The following is a 26,543-nucleotide window of genomic DNA, read 5'->3' on the forward strand; positions in this document are numbered from 1 at the left end:
AGCCTCACATGAGAATGCCACGCTGGCTCTGTATTGCCCTGGAGTAGGATGGGGGACCTCCCACAGGGCTCCTCTGTTTCTGCTCTATGCCTTCTTTTTGTGGCCCCGGGTTATCCTCTCCGTCTCTGCCTGCAGGTGTTTGTGGGTACTCCCAAGGGCCTCATGGGCAGAGTCCTTTGGGGCACAGGGGGTGTCTCCAGGTCTTCCCAGTGCTTCTGGCTCTAGTGGGTGGCATCTTCTGTGCCCTAAAGATGAAGCGGCGTGGGCACCACCTCGTCCATGAACTGGGGTTGGGCAGGAGGGAAAGGAGGGGCCTGAAGGACTGTAGGGACAGGCTGGCCAGGAACGCCCCGCCTCCACCCCCACCTTCCCAGAAAGCGCACTGGGGATCCTTAGGAGCAGCCTGGTGCCTCTCCCAGGTGACTGGTAACTGTGTCCCCCCTGCTGGGAGAACTGGACGAGGGCACTGAGCTCTGGGCCCTCGGAGTCCCTCTTGGTTTCCTGAGGTCTCTTGGAGTTGTGGAACACGTGGCCCTCTAGAGCCGGCAGAGCGGGACTTCCCGCTGCTCTACGCCCATAGCTAGGTGCTGTCCTTCGTTGTGGGCGGGCGCCCGCCTTTCTATTAGACATAGGCAGCTTGCCTTGCTACAGCCTCTCCCTGCTTTGGGCATCTCTCCTAGCAAAAGGATGCCCTCTCTGGAAGGCTTGGGCTGGCTACTGAGGTTGCAGGGAGGTGAGTCAAAGCAGCAACTGCAGCAACTGGCCTACCTGCCCCAGCCCCCTCCCTGGGAGCCAGCCCGGTCCTTGGCTGGGCTTCTATCCTGCTCCATAAAGCCGAGTGGGTGCGTGGCGTCGGCAGCCCTGAGGCAGCACAGAGGCACTCGGGAGCTGATTTCAGGAACTGGCGTGAGCCAGGCGGGGCTCAGCCAGTGGCATGCCTCGGTGTTGTGGTCAAACAGGCTCCAGTGAGCAGGTCACAGCTAGGACAGCCCAGTATGACTGGTGACATCAGTGCTCTCAGATGAAAATTTAGGCTTGGTGGGGAATCCCGGGTGCTCGAGGTTATTCGTGGCCTGCTTCCGCTGAGTTAAGTCCTGTCCTGAGGAGCCGCAGTGCCTTTGCTTGTCTTGCTCTGTGTGAAGCCCTCTGCGCGCTGTGTGCCCGTGAACTACGATGCCCTGGAGACCTGGCCCCAGCCTGGTCCCTGCCCAGCAGGTGTTTCCATCTGCAGCCTTCTCTTCTCCCTCCACGGCTGCCCCTCCCCAGCAGAGCTCCTGCTGCTACGTCCTAGCCTTGGTCCTGGCCTCAGCCTTTGCTGCGCGTGCTCCATTCCAGTTGGCTTCAGCTGTCTGCAGGTGCAGGGATTCAGCCCCCCTTGGCATGTGGGACCCGCCGGCGTGGCCTTCTGTGGACTCTCAGCTGCTCCATCTGCCGCATGGCCACCTGCCACCCTGGCTGGCTGGATCCTGCTTTCCCCAGCTGTGCCTCGGCGCGCTCGGCCTGGGTGCTCAGCTGCTTTCTTGTGTTGCTCCACACGCTCCTCCGCGGGTCTTCCTGGCCTTCTTCCCCTCCGCTGGCCAGCGGCCATCCTAGGCCCAGCCATCCTGGGACCCCGGGCTTCTTCACTCTCAACCACCGAGCCCGCTTCAGTGCAGCACTTGGCACTCGGTCCACGGAGAAATACCTGCAATTTCTTTGAGGAACGGGGCTCTAGCTCCCCTCCTTCCCTTCCCCCAGGAAGCCAGCTCCAAGGCGTTTCTTGGCAGCCGCTCCTTGCTCGTTGATAACGTCTGTCTCTTCTTTATCACTAGGTGATGGTAATGCCCGAAGGAGCAGAAACGGTGTCCAGGCCCAGCCCCGACTACCCCATGTTACCCACAATTCCACTCTCTGCCTTCTCTGACCCCAAGAAGACCAAACCATCCCACGGCTCCAAGGTTAGTGAGCTGGAGGGCCAGTCACAAGGGGGCGCTGGCCCAGCTGCAGCGTCACGGGCAACGCCCGCCTCTGCTGACTGGGCCTCGTGCAGCTGGCCCTCGCCTCCCGCATCTGCTCTGGAGCACGCTGCTCGTCTTATTGCCACTGTCGCTTCCTTAGCATCGCAGGAGTAGGACATGGGACCCTGAGCTCTTCACCCCCTTCCTCTTGAGGCCAGGAGCCCCCAGGCGTTCCTTCTCAATCTCTGCTGCTGAGCCCACGCCATTGCACATCGCATTCTCATCGCCCACGTGGCCCACCATCTCGGCCTCCAGGGCCAGCGCCGGAGCCAGGCCACTTGTGGTTGGGGCAGGGTGTCGGGCTGAAGAAGACACGCTTTCTCATCTTCGCGGCCCTCCTGTGGCCTCTTGCTGGCTGTTGGTAGTGAGACAGCTCAGAGAGCCTGTGCCCCACTGCAGACCTTGCACGGGTCCACCTGCATCCATACACTCTTCTACTCTGGCCTGTGAGGTGCTATTGGTCTGAGCACCCCATAAGGATGGGCCGAGCTGTCAGCCAGCCCCCAGGCTTGCCCAGGAACGATGCCAGGGGAGCAGCCCATTGCCAGGCCAGTCTTTCGGGCTCTTTCCCTGTGACAGGCTTCATCAGGGCTCTTGGTGGACTTCCCTCCCAGCTCCCCTTGCTCTTTATGAAGAAGCATTTCTATTTGTTTGTTTTGTTGGTCACAGGGCTTGAACTCAGGGCCTAGGTGCTGTCCTTGGGCTCTTTCACTCAAGACTAGTGTTCTACCAGCCACAGCTCCACTTCTGGTTTTCTGGTGGTTCATTGAAGATAAAAGTCTCACAGACTTTCCTGCCCTGGCTGGCTTTGAATGTAGTCCCCACGTCTCAGCCTCCTGAGTAGCCAAGATAAGCATGAGTCACCAGCGCCCAGCTGTGTTTGTGTTTCTTATGTACGGGTGCCAGGAAGGTCACCTGAAGCCTCTTGGGTGCCTGGAGGGCTGTGTCTTCAGGCTGTTCCTCTTGTGTCTCAGATCTGCAGTTCCATGAGATATCTGCCATGCTCAGGAGGGTTGTAGGTCCCTTGGACCTGCCTTCTGCCTCTCAGTGAGGTCCCTGGCAGCATGGGGTCCTGTCCAGATGCTTCTCTGTGGACAGCCTTGCTGCAGAGCCAGGCCTATGAGCTGTCAGCGTCACCATGCCATCTGTGGACCTGAGCCCATATGCGGCCTCACAGCCTCTTGCTTGAATGCCAACTGCTTCCTGGCCAGGCCTGGGGAGCCAAGTGACCAGCCACATGCAGGGGCAGAGGGGTTCCCTGAGGCCTGGGCAGGAGAACCCACAGGCCTACAGCTCCTGCATCTATAGCAGATGCCGTAGCATCTACAGTCTGACAGCATGCCTGCCTGCTGGGGTGGGTTATGCTAGGCCCGCCTGTCAGCCTGAGCTAATACAGCACTTCACACTCACCAGCTTGCCTGAAGCTGCAGGTGTTAAGCTGGAAAAAATCTGTTCTTAACCCCCTCAGGCCATGGGTACCTTGAGAACGTGATGGCATGAACCCTACCTCTCCGAATTCTCTCTGAATCAGTGGATTGCAAAGAGCTCATAGTTCCAGGCCCCATGCAGAGGCCTCTCCTCTGGGCAGGGTGACGCCCCCCTCCCAAGGGCAACACGTGGGAGGCCAGTGCCCAGCTCTTGGGGCTTACTCTCCGTTTATCTGTGCAGCCTGGTGGGCCCATCCATTGCTCAAAGGGCCAGAGTGGCCTGTGGTAATCTCTGACCCCCTTCTCACTTGCTAGAGCATGGAGCCCCTCCTTGTGTCAGCACTGGGGACAGCCAGTGGGCACATGCCTGGCCCTTCTCTAGGGACACTGGCCTGACCTTTGACACCAAAGGTGGTATAAGAAGACAGCAGCCTGGGCAGCCTGAGAGCAGGCAGCTCTGGTGCTGGGGTCTCTGAGTCTGCCTCCTTCCATGGCGCTGTCTGTCAGTGCTGGCGGTGCCCCTGGCTCTGGCTGCTATAGTCTCTCCCAGAGAACTCTTGTCTGGCAAGCTTGGGGCCTGTGGGCTCCTGGCCAATGGAAGTATTCTCCAAGTGAGGGCTGGCACCCGGCAGTTTGCAGCAGAGCACCCATGGGTGTGTGGAGTGGCTGTGGGTTGTTGGTATGAGAGAAGGATGCCAGTCTGAAAGGAGCAGTGTGGGGCACCGGACAGTGCCAAGGCAGATGGTATAGGTAGAGGACCATGGACTCTGGACCATGCTGGCTGCTGTTACAACATGGGCCTCAGAGTTTCTGACCGAACCTCCCCAGGCTCCAGAACACCCCCTCCCTGCATCCAGAAGACACAGGTGCTGTCAGCTGGGGCCTTGCGCCTGGGAGACTGTCCCCAGGTCGGGACAGGGCCTCTCTCTGCCTATATTCCTCCTCCATTCCTCCACCCTCAGCCTTTCCTAGGCAGACACATGGACTGCCCAGCATGTTGTGAGAGAGCCTCTGGGCTCACGACTGCCCTCTGCACCCCCTCCCCCTGCCCCCGCCAGCCAGGGAGCTGTTGGCTCTGTATGAGAGCTCGGACTGCAGTAGCTGCTCACTTGCTCGCTTGATGGGACACATCTGGATGAGACAACCAGCTCTTCTGGGCTGTGCCTGGAGGCAGGGCCAGGGCGAGGCTGTGCGGCCAGGATGGGGAGGCCTGAAGGTCAGCAGGGTCCAGAGAAGAAGGCAGGCAGAGAACACTGAGGACTAGAGACAGAGACAGGTGAAGGGTACAGGCTGTGCCAGGCCCCCAGCCGAGGCAGCTGCATGCCTTGCTGGGGCGTCCCCTCGGCCCTGGCTCTCTCTCTGCCTGGCTCCATGTGCTCATGCACGCCTTGGGGCAGTCACCTCAGTCCTGCAGCTGCCCAGGACCTGTGGTCACTAGTTCAGAGGGACAGCTGCCTTCCTTATCCACTTGGTGAAGATTGTCTCTAGCCAACTGTCAGTCGGATGGATCACACTTTGCAGGGCCGGGGGTGGCAGAGCCAGGCAATCCTGAGCTGGTGGCCCTGAGCTGGTGGCCCCGAGCTGGCGGCTGACTGTCTTTCCCTCGCCCTCCCCGCCCTTGGCCCTGCAGGACGCCAACAAGGAGAGCAGCAAGGCCTCCAAGCCACACAAGGTGGCCAAGGAGCACCGAGAGAGGCCGCGCAAGGACTCGGAGAGCAAGAGCTCCTCCAAAGAGCCAGATCGTGAGCAGGCCAAGAGCTCCAAGGACGCAGCCCGCAAGCTGGGCGAGGGCCGGCTGCCCAAGGAGGAGAAGGCTGCACCACCCAAAGCCGCGTTCAAGGAGCCCAAGATGGCCCTGAAGGAGACCAAGCTGGAGAGCATGTCCCCCAAGGGGGCACCTCAGCCCACTGCCCTGCCCAAGGCCTCCAGCAAGCGGCCAGCCACCGCAGACTCACCGAAGCCCAGCGCCAAAAAGCAGAAGAGCAGCTCGAAGGGGTCACGGAGTGCCCCAAGCACCTCGCCGCGGGCTGCGTCCTCCTCCTTCCCAGACAAAAAGCCTGCCAAGGACAAGAGCAGCCGGGGGGAGAAGGTGAAGGCAGAGAGTGAGCCCCGAGAGCCCAGAAAAGCGCTGGAGGCAGAGGAGTCCAACTCTGAGGACGAGGCCTCCTTCAAGTCAGAGGTGAGTGCACCCTCACAGCTGGGGACCCAGGGCCGGGAGGGTAGGCCGCCAGGCAATGGAGGAAGGCCTTTCCCGTCTTAGCTGAGCTCCTGAAGCCAGGCCGGGTGAAATGCAGGAGGTGGGGCTGGCACCAGAGTGCAAGGCCAGGGATTTGGCCTAGTCTTCTGATGCCCATTTGTCATGTCGTCTACCACTGCACACTTTGCTGAGCCTGTTTCCTCACCCTCTGGTGAGGGAGGCCATTGGTAAAGAGTCCCTGCTTCTTGTATGTGTGTGCTGGTGCCATGGCTTGTACTAGGCTTGGAGGCTGAGTTCTTTCACTCTACCACTTGAGCCACAGTTCTGCTTCTGGCTTTTTGCTGGTTAGTTGAAGATTTAAAAAAAAAAGAAAAAATGTTGCAGACTTTCCTGCCTGGGTAGACTTTGAACTGGGATCCTCAGATCTCAGCCTCCTGGCAAGCTAGGCTTACAGGCATGAGCCACCAGTGCCTGGCTAAGGCCTTGCTTCTTACTGGTCAGGCAGCTGTGTCATTGTCAGCAGGGCACCTTCCCTGGCCCATACGTGGTCCCACAGAGCCACCTCTCTTAACTGGGTGGTGCCAGGCAGGTGCACCCTACTGTCACTGTCCGGGAACTTGCTGGTGATGACAGGTGCACCCACTTCCCAGGAAACTGGTGGGTTGACATCCAGCCAACCCATGCCTGCCACACAGCAGGACATGCAGTCGGTGAGCAGCCCACCCCGGCTCTGTACCTATCCTGCACCAGTGCAGCCAGGCGTCTCTGAAGATGCCCATGACCTAGAGCTGGGCCTCCTCTGAGGCCCCAGAGGGAGGCAGAGCTGGGCCCTCAGCTCCTCTGCCAGCTGCTTCTCACAAAGCAGTGGTGACTATCCGGGTGAATGGCCCTCAGGCAGAGCCGCCCCTGGAGGTCTCCCAGGTGGAGCAAGGTGCTTACCTCACTGCTGACTGCCCCCCGCCCTGGGAAGCTCCCAGCCCACCGTGGGGTATGTCCCCTGCTCTCAGGCACCTGGGTCTGGCAAGGCCAACTGGGTAGCTCCTCACGCCCCATGCCCCTGGAGACTCACCTGTCAGTAGCGCCCCATGGCCTAGAGGTTCTTTGGGCCTCTCCTTGGCACAGCATGTGCTGGTCGCAGCTCTGGGCAGGTGTGGCTGCCCTCATAACTCGAGAGCACCAGGCCAGGGAGAGGCGATGGCTATTTCCAGGTGTGTGGCTGGGACATGGCATGCGTGACAGCTGCGCCCAGTTTCTATACTGCCATCAGGGAACACCTGAGACATACGGGGGTGGATGTCCTGGTCCCAAGGAGGCCAGGATGCGGGTGTGGGCTTACTTCCTGGCTGACAAGCACCCCAGGTGTTCCCTGTGTACTGCATAGCTTCTGAATGAAAAATGGGAGCCCCCGGTGGCCAGCAGCAGCCAGGCTGGGCTCAGGCTTCCCCAGGCATGGGCTTCGATGATGCAGACTCCCCTGGAGGGTCCCAGCTGTGTGGTCGCTCTCTGGCCCCTCCAGCCTGGCCTGCACTGATGCTGCTGAGCCATTTTGCCCTCCTCGCAATCTCTGGGAGCTGCTTTGGTGTTTCCTTGGCCTTGGGGGTCCTCAGCCCATGGGTCCCATTCCCTGGCCACAGGTTTGGGAGCACACCTCTAGGCCTTTCCAGCAGACAGTATTGTAGGTTCCCATGTCTCCTGCTGCGAACTGCACAGAAGTGGCTGTGGGCTTTTCTGCGTTCACCTGGTGCAGGGCACACTGGGGAGGGGGCTTGCTTCTGGCCTTCCCTGCCTCTTGGGGTGTCCTGAGCCAAGCAAGAAGTAGGCCTTGCTGCTCCCAGCCAGCCACCCAGCAGCTCCATGCAGGCACTGCCTTGTCTTGTTGGGAGTGTGGCTAAGACTGATGCATTGCTCAGAGATGCCAAGTGCTCTTCTGGATGCATGGGGAAACTGAGGCTTGAAGGTGAGAGCTGCCCTGACCTGGGTAGCTAGATCATTTGGGAAGGAGGATGAACACTCTTTATTTACCACTGTCCCATAAAAAAAACTTAAAAGATGGGGGCGAGGCTGGGAGTTTGGCCTAGTTGGTAGAGTGCTTGTCTAGCATACATGAAGACCCAGGTTCAATACCTCGATACCATATACATTGAAAAAGCTGGAAGCAGTGCTGTGGCTCAAGTGGTAGAGCAATAGCCTTGAAAAAGCCCGAGGACAGTGCTCAGGCCCTGAGTTCAAGTCCCAGGATTGGCAAAAAAAAAAAAAAAAAGCTAGGTGCATGTAATCCTAGCTACTTAGGAGACTGAGATCTGAGGATTGTGATTCAAAGCTAGCTTGGGCACTAAAGTCTGTGAAACTCTTATCTCCAATTAACCACCAGAAAACCAGAAGTGACACTGTGGGTAGGGGTAGGGCAGTAGCCTTGAGCTGAAGAGCTCAGGGACAGCGCCTAGGCCCAGAGTTCAAGCCACATGACCCACAGGGGGAAAAAAAAAAAAGGATGGGGGTAGGGTATACAAAAGAAAGGACTCCACAGCTCATTGCTGGGTGTTGACACCTGCTGCTTCTCCTTGCTTGAGGAGAGGCTGGGCAGAGCCTAGAGAGTTTCTTTGCTCTACATATTCAAAATGAACCTTCAGGAGTCTGTGCAGACCTTGCCTGCTGTTTCCTTTGCCATCTACACCTTTGACTCCGAGGTGGCAGAAACCCAGGTCTGGGGCAGGTGCCACCCCTGTGGCCAGCCTAGATGGAGATGAGCCCTTCCCTTGCAGTCTCCCCTCCCCCACCGTGTGCTTATTTGAGCTTGCACTGCCCCCTGGTGGCACATGGCCTCAGGAAGAAGCCACACAGGTTGGCTCAGTGCCCACCCACTCCTGATAAGCCAGGTGGAATCCCACCCTGGTGAGATCTGAGGCTTTTGCAATTGTCCTTCAGCCCCAGGCTAGGGTATGGGTCTGAATAAGAAACAACCTCTGTGCCGACTTCCCTGCTGGGCCTCCCTGTGCCCTGGTTTGTGCCAGCTCCTGCTTCCTGGGGAAGGCTGGTCCTGTGCTCTTGCTGGGCAGTTGGGAAGCTCAGTGCACTTGCGCGCAAACCTGCCACATGCCGGGGTCAGCATCTTCACTGCCATCGCAACCGTGTGCCTGGCTCCTCGCCTGGCCGGAAAGATGACAGTCCCTTCCTCTTCCTCTCTTGCCTGCCCTGTCATGGGGTGAAGTCTGCCCAGTCGAGCCCGTCCAACTCCAGCTCCAGCTCAGACTCCAGCTCTGACTCGGATTTCGAGCCATCTCAGAACCACAGCCAAGGTGTGTAAGGAGAGGCGAGGCCGCTGCTGGGGTGGGAATGGCCCCCAGGGGCCACCAGGCCAGTGCGTCCAGTCACAGCCCACTCTGTGCCTGTAGGCTGAGAGCCTGAACCCAGGTGGCTGTGTTACAAGCCAGGCAGACCTTCACCAGGGTGCCAGTGTCACTTCTCCCCGGGAACCACGCCCCAGGCCCTGCACCTCCCCCAGGGCCAGGGCCTGTGCAGCCAGTGCTTGGCTTCTGTCCAAGGTGCCTGTGCTCTGTGGGCTGGGCCCAGAATGTTCTGTTCTGCCACCTGAGTGGCTGAGCATTTGGCTGGCATAAAAGCCAGGCCGTGCACCTGCTCAGCTGCCCTGTCCTGCAGGCCACCCAGGGGGCTTTGTAGAGACAGGGCATAGGTCCAGCTGGCTGTTCCAGCCCACCCTGGGAGCGAGCCTGGGGGCTGGGCAGCCTGCCGGACACAGCTCAAGAGCAGCAGGCAGACCCCTCAGCCACCCATCCCCCACGGCAAGAATCTTTTAGGGGGGCTGGGGTAGTGAGTATGTAGAGATCTGGCCTGGGGGAGGGGGTCCTCAAAACCCACTCAGCCTTGTGGCTGGTGAGGGAGGGAGGCCACTGAAGCGGCATCATGTGACCAAGGTAATTGAGGGCTTTGTGTCCCTCTGTTGCCTTGGCAACTAGAATATAAACCAAGATGCCGTCTGTAGGGGACTGGAACCGGGTGCCTCGGGAGAAAGACGAGGACGGTAGGCTGGGAGCAGCAGACGGAGGACAGAGGGGCCGAGTCGGCCCAAGGAGCAGGGCAGGCAGGACAGGGGGGCCTGAGATCCCCAGGTGGAGCCTCGATCCCCCACTCTGGCTCCGGCACCTTTCCCGGCAAGCACTGGGGTGGCTTCAGCTCTGGAGCCTCTGCTCTGTGATCCTTCGGCTTCCAAGATGGAGGGGCCCTGTTTGCTCCCTGCGGGTCAGGGACCTGCAACCTGCGAGGAGGGCCAGGAAGGTAGGGAGGGGTGGGAGAGCCAGAGAGCCCTTGGGAAGGGGAGGCCAAGGGCATGGGTGGATTGGGGGGTGTCAGTGCTCCTGGGGGCAGTGGGCCTGGAGGCCTGAGCCCCCTACCTTCCCCAGGGCCCCTGCGCTCCATGGTGGAAGACCTGCAGTCCGAGGAGTCAGACGAGGATGACTCTTCATCCGGAGAGGAGGCCCCCGTCAAGGCCAACCCAGGCCGGGACTCCAGGTGACTGCAGGGCTGGACGAGGGCCATGCCTCATGGGGTCAGGTCCCGGGCGGAATGCCTGAGCCCTGGGCAGCAGCCGTCTCCTGCCTGTCCCTGAGGGCGGCCCTCCCTGTGGCTTTCCTTCGGGCATGAGTGGCCATGTCCAGGGAGAAGGTGGAAACCTGAGGGCGTGGTACTGCCCTGGGCAGAACTGTTGTGGGATCTGCAGCCTTGCGGCGTGGGGAGCAGCAGGCCTTCCCTCTGAATGGGGCACCCCAGTGCACTTGGGGCCTGGCCCCGAGGCAGGCACCCCGCACCATGCTGAGGCAAGTGGGAGCTGGCGGCTGGGCCAGAGGAGCCTGCAGAGCGGGTCACGGGGCGCTTCATGGATGCCAGAGCCAGCCATGTGCTCACCCATGGAAAGCTGTGCCATGTGCCAGGCCTCCTTTGGCCTTGAGGAGGAGTGGGCGCAGTTGTGGGAGACTGCCCTGTTGTGGGATGGGCAGGGGTGACGTTGCACTGAGGACTGAGCAGAGGTTAGAGGCCTATAGGGAGCTGGCTTGCTGACTGAGGGGGCAGCACCTGGGTTGGGGGAGCCCCGTGCTCGGAGCTTTAGCATCCAGCGTCAGCCACACTGTGTTTGCTTCCTGCTCTGCAGCCGATGGCTTCTCTGTGGGAATTAGGCCTCACGTCCGCATCCCCAAGACCCCAGGCTCAGCCTGCGGGAGCACCAGAACCCCAGGACAATGCATGGCTTCTGCTAGTGACCTCGCTGTGTTAGAGGGGGGTGAGGAAGGGGGGGTTCTAGAGAGCAGGGAGGAGCTGCTCCTGTCCCCACCCCATCACCCCACCAGGGGACCATCCACCACTGCCGGCTCCCTCAAGTCCTGCTAGCTCTCATGGCCTCGCCACTGCCGCATGCACCCCTATTTGGGGGCTGTCCCTGAGACCTAAGTGCTGGTGTGACTGACGAGCCTGGCAGCTGTGAGCCTCACACAGCTCAAGCAGCAGAGCTGCGTTCACTGTGCGTGGGCCAGCAGGCGGGATTCCACACCTGAGTGCGTGGAGCCAGCCAGACTTGCGGCTGGGGGCCTGGGGTGCCGTGGGGCTTCTCCACCCCCACTGGCCACTGGACTCGCTGTCCTCTGCCGGCCTGGGGCTGAGCCAGTTGTCTGGAGCACGCGCAGGCCCAGCCACAGGCTCTGTGCGGCCTGACCCCACCCTGTCTGCACAGGCTGAGCTTCAGCGACAGCGAGAGCGACAACAGTGCCGACTCCTGCCTGCCGGGCCGGGAGCCCCCACCTCCCCAGAAGCCACCCCCGCCCCACAGCAAGGTGAGCCGTGCGGGCCTCGTGCAGACTCGGGAGGCCGGGAGCAAGCGTGTGGCCCAGGGAGGCCCGGCCACCCCGGAGAGGGCTGGGGAGCTGCTGGGTGCTGCAGAGGACATGCACAAGAGCTCAGAGCCACCTGGGGCCCCACAGGCACCAGGCCGGAGGAGCCCTGAGCCATGCGGCAAGCCGGAGAAGATCCTGAAGAAGGGGACCTACGACAAGGTACAGCGGGCGATGGCTGCGGGAGATCCATTGGTCCCCAGGCACTTCAGTGGGTGTCTGTCCTGTGCCATCATGGGCCACAGAAGGATGGGAGGTGGGCCTGGCCAGGGGCAGCCTGCTGACCCCTCTCCCCCGCCCCCCCAGGCCTACACGGATGAGTTGGTGGAGCTGCACCGGAGGCTGATGGCGCTGCGGGAGCGCAATGTGCTGCAGCAGGTACAGCGCATCCTGCGGTGGCAGGTTCCGGGGACACTGTGCCAGGCTGGGCTTGGGATGGGGGCCGGGGGAGACACGCTGCAGTAGGCATAGAGTAACAACGTGCTGTGTGAGTTTGGGGGGCCTGGCAGGTGCCCAGCTGAGGCCCAGCCCGGCCCTCCTGTCCACCTTGCAGATCGTGAACCTGATTGAGGAGACTGGGCACTTCAACGTCACCAACACCACCTTTGACTTCGACCTCTTCTCCCTGGACGAGACAACCGTGCGCAAGCTGCAGAGCTACCTGGAGGCCGTGGCCACATGACCCTGGCCCGGATGCCGGGCCCTGCCACCCGGGTCCCCAGAGGCCGCGTTCAGGCCCCACCTGCCTTCCTCTCCACTCACCTGCCTGCAGCACTGCCTTAGTGACCGCCACCCTTGGCCCTCACGGCCAGCTGCACTTTCTGGGGTGGTTCCCTTCCGACTGGCCCCCCATTTGCCAGGAGACCGGGAGTGCCCGGGTCAGATGGCCCGGGCCTGGGCCATGGCTCAGCTGTGCGCACCGTGGCCCGGGCCCTCCTTGAAAGGCGGTTTGTGTTGAAGGCAGCGTTGGGCCTGGTTCTGGGGAGGGGAGCTCACCCCGCCCTGGGCCCAGTCCCCCAGGCTGTCCCCTGCCCCCATGCCAGGCTATGTGGCGCCATGTCACTGCCCAGGCCTCCCTCAGCAGCCGGGGCATCTACCACCCAAACGGTTCACATGAGCCCCACGGCCCAGCGCCGTGGGACTCCAGGAGGCTTCGTCTGTCTCGGCCCGGCCAGCCTGGGCCCTCAGTGCCAGCCCCGTGCCACGCGCCTCCCACTGTACAGCTCTGTGTAGATGATTATATGTGTGCATCCGGGTCCCGAGCGGTTCCGTGTGCGTGTCTGTGGCCGGTGCCCGTGGGGGTGGGGGGCGTGGGCTTGTAGGTTAATGTGTCTGAGCTTGTGTGCTGGGCTCCTCCCTCAGCGTCCTCTTCCTTCCCTTCTGTTGATCAAGTCTTCAAACTCGGAAAAAAAATGAGCTTTTGCCAAATAAGATGGGATCGCTCGCGGCCAAGGCGGCGGGGGGAATTGGCTTGGCCCCGTCATGGCCACGGGCCCTGGTGGCCTCACCCTCCCCCGGCCTCGGCCTCCACCTCCACTGCTGCGGTCCTGACTGGCCTCCCAGAGACTTCACTCCCGTTCCCCCCAGACTGCCCAGGGCCAAGCCCCCCCCACCTTCCAGGGCACTGAGCCCTTATGCCGTTAGCTCCCCGGGGTGCCCCCGGCCCCTACTCAAGGCTCCTCAGCCCCTCCTGACTTCAGAGTCGTCTCAAGCGTTCACACTCTGCCCGAGGTGTTCCACAGAGGACCCCGCACCGCTCCGGGTAGGTAAGGAGGCCCCGCCCTGCCCTGCTGCCTGCAGGCCCCCCGCACTCCTGGGGACGTCCGCCTCCAAGGCGCCTCCGGGCCCCCAGCACTGCCTCAGCGCCAGCGCCCGGCCCGGCCCGGCCATCCTCCACAGCTGGCACTCCGCAAACTCCAAGACAGAGGACTGAAGAACTCAGCATCATGGCAGCTGTGGCTCCAAGGCCGCCGGGGCCCCGGGCGGGCCTGGGCCATGGAGCTGGTCTTCCTCTTCCCAGGATGGCCAGGGATGCGGGGCGACCTGGCCGCCCCACCACCCCCCCCAGGCCTCCGGAAGCACCGTGTCTTCTCCGTTACCTCCACCGCCCTGCGCGCCAAGCCGGGCCCTGCCACTCCCCGGGGACCGGCACTGCCTCTGCGGCGTGTGAAGCTGCCAGCTCCCAGCGCGACCCCGAGCCGTGGGCACGCACCATACGATGCCCACGCCCACTCAGGGCTGAGGAGGAGCTTGTGCGACGAGTCACAGGATTGTTTCCGTCCTGGATTTTAAACTTTTTTTTTTTGTTAAATTGTGAATTGATGGAGGAGTTTTATAGGGAAAACAAAGTGAAATAAAGTCCAATAAGAAAGCAAGCCTCTGTGTCCTTGGCTCCCAGCTCCAGCCCAGCCTCAAGCACGGACGAGAAGTGTCGCTGTGCTTGTGGGGACAGAAGCAGCTTCCATCCCTGTCCCCTCCCCAGCGCCCCTCCATGTCTCTTTCTAAGGTATTTCCCCAGGGGACTCACTCAGGGCTCTTCAGGTGAATCCTTGCCTACTCGCCCTGTGCCCTGCTTTTCCCTTGCAGAATGGGGCCCTTGGCACCATGGGCACGGGCCCGGGGACCGCAGTGGTCCCAGACACCATGCAGGGACGTCCCTTCCACCCCCACAATGAGCACATCTCCATTAGAAAAACAAGATTTTTGTGTTTTTTTTTTTTTTTTTTTTTTTTTTTTTGTCAGTCCTGGGCTTGAGCTCAGGGCCTGAGCACTGTCCTTGGACTTTCTCAAGGCTAGAGCTCTACCACTTGCGCCTCAGCACCACTTCCGGCTCTTTTTCTATGTATGTGGTAGCGAGGAATCGAACCCCAGTCTTCATGCATGCTAGGCAAGCACTTTAACCACTAGGCCACACTCCCGGCCCCAGTTTTTTTTTTTTAATTTTTAAAATTTTTACAATTCAAAGTCCTGTGGCTTGGCCTGGGCTGTGCCCGCTGCGGCCCCACTCTGGGGCTGGCTCCCTTCATAGACCCACAGGGAGAATGGAGGAGTCACCACTGCTTGGCCGGAGAATGAAGTACGGGGTTCCTTCCTGGCTGTTCACTACTCGTAGAGTTTCTGGATTTCCTCCCGGTACATTCTGGTCACAGCCGCCCTCTTCAACTTGGTGGTAACCCCTGTAACAGGAGCAAGACCGAGGAAGGCTGTTTCTGTGCTGATTCGGAGTCTCCAGCCCACTGCAGCCTGAAGTTTCAGGGTAGCCAGTGGGGTGAAGGTGGAGGAGACCCGGGCAGTCTTGGCATCCTAAGTGAGATGCAGGGGCTCAGAACACATGGGGCGAGCTGCACACTGGTGGCTCAACACCTGAGGATCAGGGTTCAAAGCCAGCCCAAGCAGGGAAACCCATGGGACCCCTCTCCAGCGGACCACCAAAAAGCCACAAGCTTTCAAGTGGTGGAACATTAGCCTGTGGAGGCCCTCGCCCTTCGGGTGCTCACCGAGCTCTCCCCCACACACGGAGAAGTCCGAGTCCAGGATGACCCACTTGAGCACCCTGTGGCTGGGGGAGGACGCCTTGGCATTGACGGCCTCCATCCGCACCCTGATGTAGTTGTCCACGAGGGGATCACGGCCGAACGACACGTCCGTCAGCCAGGTGGACTGGCTCTTCAGGCTCCGGCACAGAGCCACCACCTCGCTGGTCATTGCACTCCGCGGCTCCCCTGTCTCCCAGTTGATCTGGCACTGTGGGGGGAATGGAGTCAGGCCATTCGGGGTCACCACACCCCACACTGGCAGCTCAGGGGGCATATTCCCCTTGCCTGGACCCCAGCTTTCTCTCACACATATTTTATTTGTACCAGTGCTGAGATTTGAACTCAAGGCCTGACCACTGTCCCGAAGCTTTGGTGCTCAAGGCGCATGCTCTACCGCTTGAGCCAGTGCTCCACTGCTGTGATGGCTTTATGATGATTCATTGGAGAAAAGAGTGTCTGGACTTTTCCTTCCCCGGGCTAACATCCATAATCCTCAGATCTCAGCCTCCTGAGTTGCTGGAATTACAGGCGTGAACTATCGGGACTCCCCCCCATACATGTGAGAGAGCAGAGAGCCCCTTTCCTGGGAGGGGTAGGATGCCAGTAACGGGGTCCCTGTGTGGGGTGGCCTCTCAGCACCACCTCCGGGGTGCTGCTCTTGGAGAGGGGATCCCCTCCCCCCAGGGACCACATCCTTGGCACACACTCCTGCATGTGGCACTGTGGGAGCCAATGGCTTTCCCACACTTTCAGAAACCTTGGTCTGGATTAAAACACACACGCACACACACACACACACCTGTGACTGCACCTCCCAAAGCTGGGGGTCAGACCAGGCGCCAGTGGCTCACGCGTGTAATCCCAACAACTCAGGAGGCTGAGATCTGAGGAATCATGGATTGAAGTCAGCCAGGGAAAAAAAATGACCAGGAGACTTATCTCCAACCACCCCACATTCCAGAAGTGGCTCTGTAGTTCTTGATAGAGCACCAGGGACAATGTCTTGGCCCTGAATTCAAACCCCAGGACAGGCATCAAAACAAAAACAGAAGCCAGAAGCCCAGCACAGTGACTCACCCCTGTAATCCTAGCTACTCAGGTGGCTGATATCTGAGGATCAGTGTTCAAAGCCAGTCCTGGAACAAAAGGATCTGAGACTCTAACCTCCAATTAACCTCTAGAAAATGGGAAACAGAGCTTGGCTCAAGGGTAGGGTGGGAGCCTTGAGCTGAAGAGCTCAGGGACAGCGCCCAGGCAGAGTTCAAGCCCCATGACCTCCCCCCCAACCAAAAAAAAAAAAAAAACAGGCCAGGAGCGTGGCCTAGTGCTAGAGTGTTTGCCGAAAGACACGTAGGTTCCATTTTTTGGTACCACATACACAGAGAAAGCCAGAAGTGGTGTTGTGGTCCAAGTGGTAGAGCTCTAGCCTTGAGAAAGTCCAAGGACAGCGCTCAGGCCCTGAGCCCAAGCCCAGGACTGGCAAAACAAAAAAGCAAGCAAGCAAGAAACCAAGAAACCCAGAGCTGGAAGGTGGAGCTGGGGATCCAGTAGCCCCTCCTCGCTGGGCCTCTGCACCCTTATCTTGCAACAGCTCCCACGCCACCTGCCATGCAGGGACGTGGTGGGAGGTACCTTCAGCGTGAGGAGGGCGCCCAGGTGCGGGAAGTCCTGGCCCACCACCACTACGTAGTTGATGATGGGGATGTGGTTCTTCACCCGCTCCTCGATGGGGTTCGGGTTGATGACCTCTCCTGAGCTCAGTGTGATCATATCTGTATGCGGGAAGAGCAGGTGTTGGACTCCCCAAAACCTACAGAGTGCCGGGGAGGACTGTGTCCCAGAGCGGCCCAGACGTGCAGGGGCAGACCCCGGGGTTCACAAGACACCCCTGCAGCAGTGCAGTGCGTCGTGTATATAATCCCAGTTATGTGAGAGGCAGAAACCAAGAGGATTTGGTTCAAAAGGGCCAGCCTGGATGAGAAAAAGAGAGAGAGAGAGAGAGAGAGAGAGAGAGAGAGAGAGAGAGAGAAGGGTGGGGGCTGGGAATGTGGCCTAGTGGTTGAGTGCTTGCCTAGCATGCACGAAGTCCTGGGTTCCATTCCTCGGTACCACATACATAGAAAAAGCCAGAAGTGGTGCTGTGGCTCAAGTGGTAGAGTGCTAGCTTGAGCAAAAGAAGCTCAGGGGCAGTGCCTGGGCCCTCAGTTCAAACCCCAGGATGGGGGGGGGAATAAGCAAAATCTCCATCTCAATCAATAGGCTAGCTATGGTGGCATGCACCTGCTAGCCATGGAGTGGGGGGGGGAGGGGAGGGGGAGTCACCATGCCAGGCTGACTCTGGACAACACATAGGACTCAAGCTCAAAACGGCAGTGAGCCTGACTCAGCAGCAGAGCACCAGCCTGGCAAGTGCAATGTCTCTGAGTTCAAAATGCACCATGGAGCCCACCTGGCTCACGCCTTGTAACCCTAGATACTCAACAGGCTGAGATCTGAGGATTGTAGTTCAAAGCCAGGTCCAGGCAGGAGGACCTGGAGAGCTGTAGCCTTGAGCGGAAACCAAAGACTTGAACTCAGGCCCCCAGGTCAAACCCCAGTAGGAGCCACACATACACAAAACCAATCCAGGCAAAAAGATCAACAACAAGAACCCACTCCAGACTTTACACTTTCTGCCCAGCCCAGCTGCGTGGTCCTCACCCTTGCGGGAGCCCATGATGTAGAGGAAGTTGTCAGAATCCAGAAAGCCCAGGTCTCCTGTGTTCAGCCAGCCCTGGCCGTCCATCTTACGACGCGTTTGATCGTAGTCGTTGAGGTAGCCCATGAAGACATTCCGGCCCCACACGCAGACATTGCCGATTCCCTCCTCGTTTTCCTCCTCCACCTTTGTGCTGCTGTTCAAGAGCTCCTTCCCACAGCTGGGGGCGGCAGGGTGGGGGGTGGGGAGGTGTGCGAGACACATCCCCCACCAGAGACCCTCGGGCTTTCCCCCTAGACTGGCTTCGAACTGCAGTCCTCAGAGCTCAGCTGCCTGAGTAGCTAGGATGACAGGCACCAGTCACCAGTGCCCAGAACCAGCAGAAGGGACTGGGAGTTTGGCCTACCATGCATGAAGACCTGGGTTCGAGTCCCCGATACCACATACATAGAAAAGAAGTCAGAAGTGGTGCTGAAGCTCAAGTGGTAGAGACTAGCCCTGAGGAAAGCCCAAGGACAGTGCTCAGGCCCTGAGCTCAGTCTCTAGGACTGAATGACACTCCAGCATCTCTGTGGAGAAGTCTAAGTCCCTTCAGCCTTGCCAGGGAGGCGTTCTGGAAGGTGCCCTTTCTCCCCTGCCCAGCCTTCAAATGAGAACGCGGGCCCTAGCCCAACCAGGAGGCAGGCCGCCAAGCTCGGAAGCAGCTCTCAATCCCGTCCATAGAAACCCGCTGCTGTGCTAAGCTGCTCAGTCTTGGACAATTTTTATTTTGTGTGCCAGGCCTGGGGCTTGAACTCAGAACCTGTGAACTATCCCTGAGCTTTGTGCTCAAAGCTAGCATACTACCACTTAATCCACAGCTCCATTTCTGGCTACTTATTTATTGTGGGTGGTTCACTGGAGATAAGAGTCTCATGGACTTGACTGCCTGGGCTGGCTTCGAACCGCGATCCTCACATCCCAGCCTCCTGCGTAGCTAGGAAGACAAGTGTGAGCCATGTGCGCCCGACTCTTGTTACCTTTTCTACAGCATCAGAGACACGAGTGGGAGATAAATGCATGCAGGCGAGGCCGAATGATTTTGCCCACAGCAAATCCTGTCTGTCCATCCTCCCAGCCCGACCCACCTGAACAGCCGGAAGGCCTGGTGGCTGGAGACCGCGTGGACGCCCGTGCACTCGGGCATGCTGTAGACCTCAAAGATAGGGATGTTGAGGCTCAGGAAGAAATCCAGGGTGGCTCTGGGGAGCCCCAGGCCGACGTTGAAGAACTGCTGACAGTGGTGGAGGCCCAAGAACTTCCTGACTGGTTCGAAGATCAGTTTCTTGGCCACTTTGAAGCACAATGGGGGGTGGAGCTGCCTTGAAAAGCAGGCGAGAGCCACGTGAGGGTCTGGTGACCTGGCCACGGCCGCCTGCCCCGCCACCCCTCGGCCCCCCCATGGCTCACCCAAACATGCGTCTCTGGTTGGTTCTGAGCCCCAGCTTCATGGCCCAGGCGTTGACCTTCCTGCGGAACGGGCTGTACTCCAGCTGGCAGGTCTTCAGGTTGTCCAGAATTCGGTCCCAGATCCAGGGGACGCCATAGAAGGTGGTGGGCTTCACCTCTCGCAGCAGGTCAAACAGGAAGCCCTGAGGGACAGGGATAGGAACATGGGGCTAGTCGCTCTCCTGGTTGAGGCTCTGTTGAGTCCAGGACCCACCAAGAGCCTGAGGGAAGCAGAACTGGGGTCATGATAGTGGTGGCTGCTAAGTAGCGACTCCCACAGCTGAGCACAGCACTAGCTGGGGGCGTCGGGAGGCAGCGTCTACACCCTATGCCCGAACTCTGAGTGACGCACGGAGGAGACACCCCAGGGGTAAGGGAGCTAGAAGGAGGGAGGAAAATAAGGAGGGAGGGGCTGGCATGGTTGTGCCTATCTGTAAGCCCAGCTATTCCAAAGGTGGATGTAAGGAGGATCGCAGTTCAAAGCTGGCCCTGAGTAAAAGTGCAGAACTCAAGAGATGGGTGTCAGTGGCTCTCACCTGTCATCCCAGCTACTCGGGGGCTGGATTCTAAGGATGGGATTTGAAGCCAGTCTGGACAGGAAAGCCTGTGACATTCATGGTCAGAGTTGACCAGCAAAAAGGTGCTATGCTTGTTGACAAAGGCTTAATAACGGGAGCACTATTGGGGGTAGAGTGCTTGCCTCGCACGCGTGAAATCCTAAGTTTGATTTCTCAGGACCACAGAAACAGAAAAATCCAGAAGTGGTGCTGGGGCTCAAGTGGTAGAACACTAGCCTTGAACAAACACAGAGAGGCTCAGAGACAGTGTCCAGACCCTAGTTCAAGCCCCAGGATGAGCAATATATATATATATATATATATATGTATGTATTTCAATATAGTGATATAGTGCTATATATAAATATATATATAGCACTTATATATAGTAAATAAAATCTTCTTATAGTAAAATAAAATGTATCTTATTCACCTGTTTTGTGGCTGTTGTTATGGAGCTGTGTTTGCTTCTGTTTTATTTTGAGACAGGATCTCACCATGTTAGCCAGGCTAGCCTTGAACTTGAGATCCTCCTGCTTCAGCCTCCAGAGGGCTGGGGTTACTGGTGTGAATCACTACACCTGGCTATCTCATCTTAATCTTTTCTTTTCTTTTGTGCCAGTCCTGGGCTTGAGCTCAGGGCCTGAGTACTGTCCTTGGACTTTCTCAAGGCTAGAGCTCTACCACTTGAGCCTCAGCACCACTTCCAGCTTTTTTCTATATATGTGGAACCAAGGAATCAAACCTGGGCCTTCATGCATGCTAGGCAAGCACTCTACCACTAGGCCAAACTCCCGGCCCACCATCTTAACCATTTCTAAGGACATGGTGCAGGGGCATGGGGCACAGTCACATGGTCATCACCTTCAGAACTGCCCTTCTCCCTCAATTAAGCTCTCAGCATTGAACACAACTCTCCTCGCAGCCAAGCACCCCCACCCTAATTCTTGTTTCTGTGGCTCTGACAGCTCTAGGGAGGTCCTCCTGTGTCAGCTCTGTCACTGAGCACCCTGCCCTCAAGTTCTTCCATGTTGGAGCAGGTGACACAATCTCCTTCCTTTTTCCTGACCGAGTAATATTCCAGTGTGTGTGGCTGGGCCGCAGAGGTGCTTCAGTCTAGCTTCCTGCCTTTGCCACCTTGGCTCTCATGGGTGGTCTGCATGCCTCCCACCCTCTGTAATACTAGCCTTTACCTGCTCCATCCCCATGCACTTCACAAGTGGGGAAACTGAGGCCTAGAGACCAGAAAGGACCACAGGATCTGCAAGGGATAGGACACTAGAAGCGACCCTTCAAGCACTCACAGTACCAGGGGGTTGTGGAGATCCAGTCGCCTTCCCAGCTTCTGGCGGGGCAAAATAGAGCGCCCCGGCCACACAGATGGCTACCCACATGTCAAAGATCTGGGCGCTGATGGAGCTGAGCGGCAGGTAGCTCACCAGAATCTCCTGTTCCTCGGGGGGAGACTTGTAACCCAGGCTCTGCACGGTCGCCGCCGTGGTCCAGGTGATCTGAAAACCCAGGGACTGGTCACCTACCTCCCCAGCCCCTCCCCGGTCCCAGGGGCCCCTGGGGGGGGGGGGCTGGGTCCCCTCCCAGGAGCTCACGTTGTCATGGCTTAGCAGCATGGCTCTGGGCGGGCCCATGACAGCCAGGCTGTAGACCAAGGCGCAGCACTGGTTGGGTTTCTGGGAGTCAATGACCTTATCCAGCCTGTCCTCTGAGATCTGGTCGGCCAAGTCCAGAAACCCACGCCACTGTGGAAAGACCAGTGGTGGTGGTGAGCTTTGCGGGGGGGGGCACAGGAAGTCCCTGGAAGGGTTCACCCACACACACACACATACACACACACACTCCTGGCTGGGAACCATACCGAATACAGATTGGGCTGTGTGCTTTGCAGTTCCTCCTTGTACTGGATGATAGCCTTGAGGTTGGATAGGGAGTCCTGGATCTGCGACACACGGTGGATGGGAACGTCATCCCCTCATCCCTTCCCAGCCCTTTACTCCCCCCCCCCCCAAGGCCTATCTCTGAGGGTCCAAGCTGCGTTCCTCTTCATGGCTGTGTAATGTTGCAGTGTGTGGATGGAGTCTGCGTGGACTCAGCTGGGAACGTGGTCATTCCTATCTCTTCGCTCCTGGGCATCCTGGCTGTGAGTTTCTAATCTTCAACACTCATGTCTCTTGGGTTTGCACCCACAGGGGAAAGCAGGTCTTACTGAGAGCCAAGGACACCCACAAGCCCCAGAGGGGACTGTAGCACATGGTACCACATTGATAGAACTCTAGAGTTGGCAAACCTATAGAGACAAGGGGAAGGGGCCACTCAGGCTGAAGGATCAGGACGCTTTAGCTGGCGGCCCTGACACAATGCCTCTCATCCCAGCTACTAATGAGGCTGAACTGGGAGATCAGAGTTCCAGGATAGTCCCAGAAGGAAAAAGAAATCAAGGCACAGCTGGTGGGGTTGGCAGATGGGCAGAGTACCCACATCTGTCTCTGATTACCTACAGGACCTTGGGCAGATGGCAGCTGCCTTAGAGCCAAAGAAAACTCACCTTTAGAAAAGCAGGGAGGGGCAGGTGCGTGGCTCACATCTGTCATCCTAGCTACTCAGGAGGCTGAGAGCTGAGGATCAAGGTTCAAAGCCAGCCTGGGCACTAAAGACCAGGAGACTCTTATTTCCAATTAAACACTAGAAAACTGGAAGTGGGGCTGTGGCTCCAGGGGTAGGACGGGAGCCTTGAACTGAAGAGCTCAGGGACAGCGCCCAGGCCCAGAGTTCAAGCCCTATGACCGACCAAAATAAATAACTAAGGGTTGCAGAGCTTGGTGGGGCCGGGCCAGGCTGTGGGGGGCCAGGCAGGGGCCGGGTGAGAACAGTGGGCTCGGGGCACTCCCAGTCCCCTACACCTGCTTGATCTTCTGCAGCTGGTGGTCATTATCCACCACAAAGATGTCAATCTTTGAGTTCTCTGCGATCACTTGACAGACTTTGGAGGAGCTGGAAGGCACCATGGCCACAGAGATGCCCCTAGAAGAAAAAGGGGTACAGGTGGCACTGCTGCGGGGTTCTTGAGAGTCACTGGTAACCCACACTATGGTAACTCACTGATAATCCCAGTATGTTCTATCGAAAATTAAGGCTTAGGGGACACCCCCCTGCTTCCTTTAGGGCACCCCTCAGTGTTCTGGATGGATGCAGGGTGCGGTCAGTGCCGGCAGAATCTTAATCTTAAGGAATACAGAAGGGAGGGATGTTAGGGTTGGGTTTCACTGGCTATATATGAGTTGGCTGGGAGAATATTCTGGAACGAAATGCTGATCAATCCCACTAATCCCAGTCAGTCTACATTGGAGCAGGGGTCAGCTGGCTCCTTGGTCTGGAGCCTGGGAGCAGGACCGTGACTGTCACAGGGGCCCTCTTACCCCGCCAGGATGGCGCCGATGCTGGCAATGACCCACTCGGCAGAGTTGAAGCCCATGATACCCACGCCGTGGAAGCGGTGCAGGCCCAGCTGGGGGAGGACGACGCCATGGTGAGCCTCGGGCTCAGCTCCGCCATGCCACCCCACCAGCCCGACCTGGAGCCTATGGCCAAGGCCTGGGCCCGGGTCATGGCATGAACTGTGAGTTGTGGGGCTTGAACTCAGGGCCTGAGCACTGTCCTTGGGCTTCTTCCTCAAAGCTAGCCCTCTGCCACTTGAGCCACAGCACCACTTCTGGCTTTTTCTGTCTACATGGTAGTGAAGACTCGAACCTGGGACTTTGTGTGTGCTAGGCACGCACTCTACCACTAGGCCAAACTCCCGCCCCACCCCTCTCTGAGCTGTTTTCTGCTCAAAGCTAGCCCGCTACCACCTTGAGCCAAATGGCCACTTCTATTATTTTTTTTCTTCCAGTCTCATGCCTGTGATCCTAAGCCATTGTGGAGGCCGGGATCTGAGGATCACAGCTCAAAGCCAGCCACAGCAGGAAAGATGGTGAGACTCTTATTGCCTATCCACCAGAAAACCAGAAGTGGTGCTGTGGCTTAAAGTGGTAGAGTGTTAATCTTGAGTTAAAAAAAAAATTCAGGGACAGCGCCCAGCCCTAAGTTCAAGCCCTACAACCAAAGGGGGGGAAAAATATCTCATGGACTTTCCTTCCCAGGCTGGCTTTGAACTGCAATCCTCAGATCTCAGCCTCCTGAGTTGATGGGATGTATATGTGTATGTTTTACACATTTCATATATTACATATAAAACATTGTCTATGTAATATACAAAGCATATAAGAAACTATTTCATATGCATCCTATATATAAAGTATGTATCAGGCAACTGTAATGTGGTAGAGAAAAATAATTCTTGTAAGGGCAGAGTTGGGATTTGAACCCAGACCCACAGCTCCACTTCTAAATCTCAGGCTCTTAGACGGCTTCAGAGGGTTGGAAGTGTGGCTCAAGTGGTAGAACACCCGCTGAGGAAGCACTAGGCCCTGAGTTCAAACACCAGTATCGGAAATTAAAAATAAAAAGCCTGGCCTACTGGAAGAGTGCTTGCCTAGCGTGCACAAAGGCCTGGGCTCTGATTCCTCAGTTGCACATATATAGAAAAAGGCAGAAGCGGTGCTGTGGCCAAGTGGCAGAGCGCTAGCCTTGAGGAACAAGTATCCAAGGCCAGTGCCCAAGCCCTGAGTACAAGTACCAGGACTGGCAAAAATAAATAAATACACACACACACACACACACACACACACACACACACACACACACACACACACACACACACACACACACACACACACACACACACACACACACACACACACACACACACACTCTAAAAAGCCTTTAGAAACCTATCAGGCCAGGGAGAAAATAACACTGCGCGTGCGCAGAAAACAAGCCGGCGTGGGAAACCAGTGCGCGCGTGCGCAGAGGAAACAGAGGCGGGTCTGCGCAGGCGCAGTGCGGCCTGGGCGGGAGCCCGTCGGCGTGTTCGCGTCCCGTACCTGGAGGAAGGCCTTGGCGGCGCGCCGGCACTCCTCATAGTACTCGATGTAGGTGAACAGACGCCAGTGCTTCTTGTACTTGGAGCAGAGCGCAATGTGGTTGCCGAACCTAATGGCGGTGCCCAGGACCATGTCGTGCACGGTGATGGGGGACTGTTCCTCCTGCGAGGACTTGTTCATCCGCAGCCGCACCTCGCCGTCGCACTGCGTGGTCCAGAAGGCGCGGCCTGCGGGCGGGCAGGCGGGCGCGGGGTCACCGGGAGGGGGCACCGGGAGGGGCGCCACGGGGTGCGCAGGGCACAGCCTGGCGGCTGGGGTGGCCCGAGGGCTCGCTGGAGAGCCAGGCTGGTCCCTGGGGTTCTAGGGAACCATAGTGGGTATGGCGACCCGATCACAGATGACAACGCTGATGCCAACGCCGAGACAGAAGGACACCAGGACAGGTGGGCAGACCCGGTACCCGGAAAGGAGGCCGCACACCACTCACCCCCCCCACACACACCCCGCAGCCAGGCAGGCGGAAACACAGTCTCCCCAAGAATGCGCACATCTTAGGGTCTCCCCCCACCTCGGTTACCCTCACCTCTGACTCTCTTTTCTACATTGCTGGATTTGGACGATTTCAGGATCTTGGTCCAGTTTGTGCGGTGCTCCAAAAGCCTTTTGGTCCCCTGTGGGGTGGAGTCCTGGCTGTCCCCTTTGGACATCCCGCCTGACAGCAGGAACAGAAGGCTGAGGGGGGCGGGAGGATAGGGAGGACACAGAGGTGAGGACCCTCAGGACGGAGCAGGGTCATGAGGCCCTGTGGCTGGTGTGGGAAGACAAGGAGTGATCTAAGAAGGAACAGTGCTCCCAGGCCCTAAGTTCAAACCCCATGACAGACCAAAAAAAACAAAAAAGAAAATGGAACAAAACAAACTAGTAAGGAAAAGTGTTTTCTAGTACCTTCTATGGCCAGTTTGTTGCCAGAGGAGTGGGGGAATGGGGGTCTATACACATATATATGCCCTCAGGTCCAAACACACTTCACCCCTCTGTCTGACCAACTTTGTCACCCTCCCAGCTTTATCTGTAGGTGACTAGCAGTGTCCAGAATATTCCAGCCTTTGTGATATCACTGGATTCCGTGACCTAGCATGCCATGATGACAGTGTGACCCACTACCCACCACTGAGGATTGTGGTTCAAAGCCAGTCTGGGCATAAAAGTCCATGAGACTCTTCAATTAAACCTGTTTGTTTTTCCAGTCCTAGAGCTTGAGCTCAGGGGGCCTGGGCTCTGTCCCTGAGTCTCTTCCTGCTCAAAGTTAGTCCTCTACCACTTAAGCCACAGCACCACTTCTAGGTTTTTGAGTAGTTTATTGGAGGTAATAATCTATTGGTGACTTTTCTGCCCAGGCTGGTTTTGAACCTTTTTTTTTTTTTTTTTCCAGTCCTGGGCTTGAGCTCAGGGCCTGAGCACTGTCCTTGGACTTTCTCAAGGCTAGAGCTCTGCCACTTGAGCCTCAGCACCACTTCTGACTTTTTTCTATGTATGTGGTACCGAGGAATCGAACCCGGGTCTTCATGCATACTAGGCAAGCACTTTAACCACTAGGCCAAACTCCCGGCCCCTGGTTTTGAACCTTGATCCTCAGATCTCAGCCTCCTGAATAGCTAGGTTTACAGGTGTGAGCCACTGGCACCTGGCTAGGTGGAATTCTGAATATCCTCAAAATGTTATGTTTGCAGGTGGTGAGGTCATTGGGGA

General features: G+C 58.1%; 2 protein-coding genes across 8 annotated transcripts in view; one reads left to right on the forward strand and one right to left on the reverse strand.

The window, feature by feature from the left end:
• The window catches only part of Mllt1 (MLLT1 super elongation complex subunit), a 51,182-nt gene extending 37,289 nt beyond the window's left edge, over positions 1 to 13,893 (forward strand). For 2 of the 3 annotated variants that reach the window (XM_090340075.1, XM_090340093.1), the window contains 8 exons: positions 1,812 to 1,937; positions 5,055 to 5,603; positions 8,830 to 8,917; positions 10,040 to 10,148; positions 11,362 to 11,461; positions 11,609 to 11,680; positions 11,825 to 11,896; positions 12,072 to 13,893. In XM_090340075.1, the coding sequence (XP_090196201.1) occupies positions 1,812 to 1,937; positions 5,055 to 5,603; positions 8,830 to 8,917; positions 10,040 to 10,148; positions 11,362 to 11,461; positions 11,609 to 11,680; positions 11,825 to 11,896; positions 12,072 to 12,200 (1,245 nt within the window). In that variant the 3' untranslated portion in view covers positions 12,201 to 13,893. The remainder of the gene's footprint in view (positions 1 to 1,811; positions 1,938 to 5,054; positions 5,604 to 8,829; positions 8,918 to 10,039; positions 10,149 to 11,361; positions 11,462 to 11,608; positions 11,681 to 11,824; positions 11,897 to 12,071) is intronic. The other variant, XM_090340083.1, reaches the window with a different exon arrangement.
• A 613-nt stretch (positions 13,894 to 14,506) lies between these two features.
• Positions 14,507 to 25,884, reverse strand: LOC150068661 (long-chain-fatty-acid--CoA ligase ACSBG2-like). Of its 5 annotated transcripts, none has more exons than XM_090340136.1 (14): positions 25,740 to 25,884; positions 25,378 to 25,465; positions 24,795 to 24,998; positions 23,229 to 23,317; positions 22,713 to 22,833; positions 21,671 to 21,751; positions 21,405 to 21,554; positions 21,102 to 21,308; positions 19,202 to 19,383; positions 18,880 to 19,113; positions 17,755 to 17,972; positions 16,687 to 16,826; positions 15,016 to 15,262; positions 14,507 to 14,694 (listed from the first exon to the last, which is right to left on the reverse strand). In XM_090340136.1, exons 3-14 carry the CDS (start codon positions 24,972 to 24,974, stop codon positions 14,621 to 14,623), a joined length of 1,923 nt encoding a protein of 640 aa, XP_090196262.1. In that variant the 5' UTR covers positions 24,975 to 24,998; positions 25,378 to 25,465; positions 25,740 to 25,884; the 3' UTR covers positions 14,507 to 14,620. The 5 variants fall into 5 exon arrangements, with proteins under 5 accessions (XP_090196262.1, XP_090196255.1, XP_090196238.1 ...); XM_090340129.1 differs by having other exon boundaries at positions 24,795 to 25,021; XM_090340112.1 differs by having other exon boundaries at positions 24,795 to 25,021; positions 25,378 to 25,506.
• Between the last annotated feature and the right edge of the window lie 659 nt (positions 25,885 to 26,543).

The sequence above is a fragment of the Megascapheus bottae genome, chromosome 1 (assembly GCF_031878675.1).
Source record: "Megascapheus bottae isolate mThoBot1 chromosome 1, mThoBot2.hap1, whole genome shotgun sequence".
NCBI classification, from domain to species: domain Eukaryota; kingdom Metazoa; phylum Chordata; class Mammalia; order Rodentia; family Geomyidae; genus Megascapheus; species Megascapheus bottae.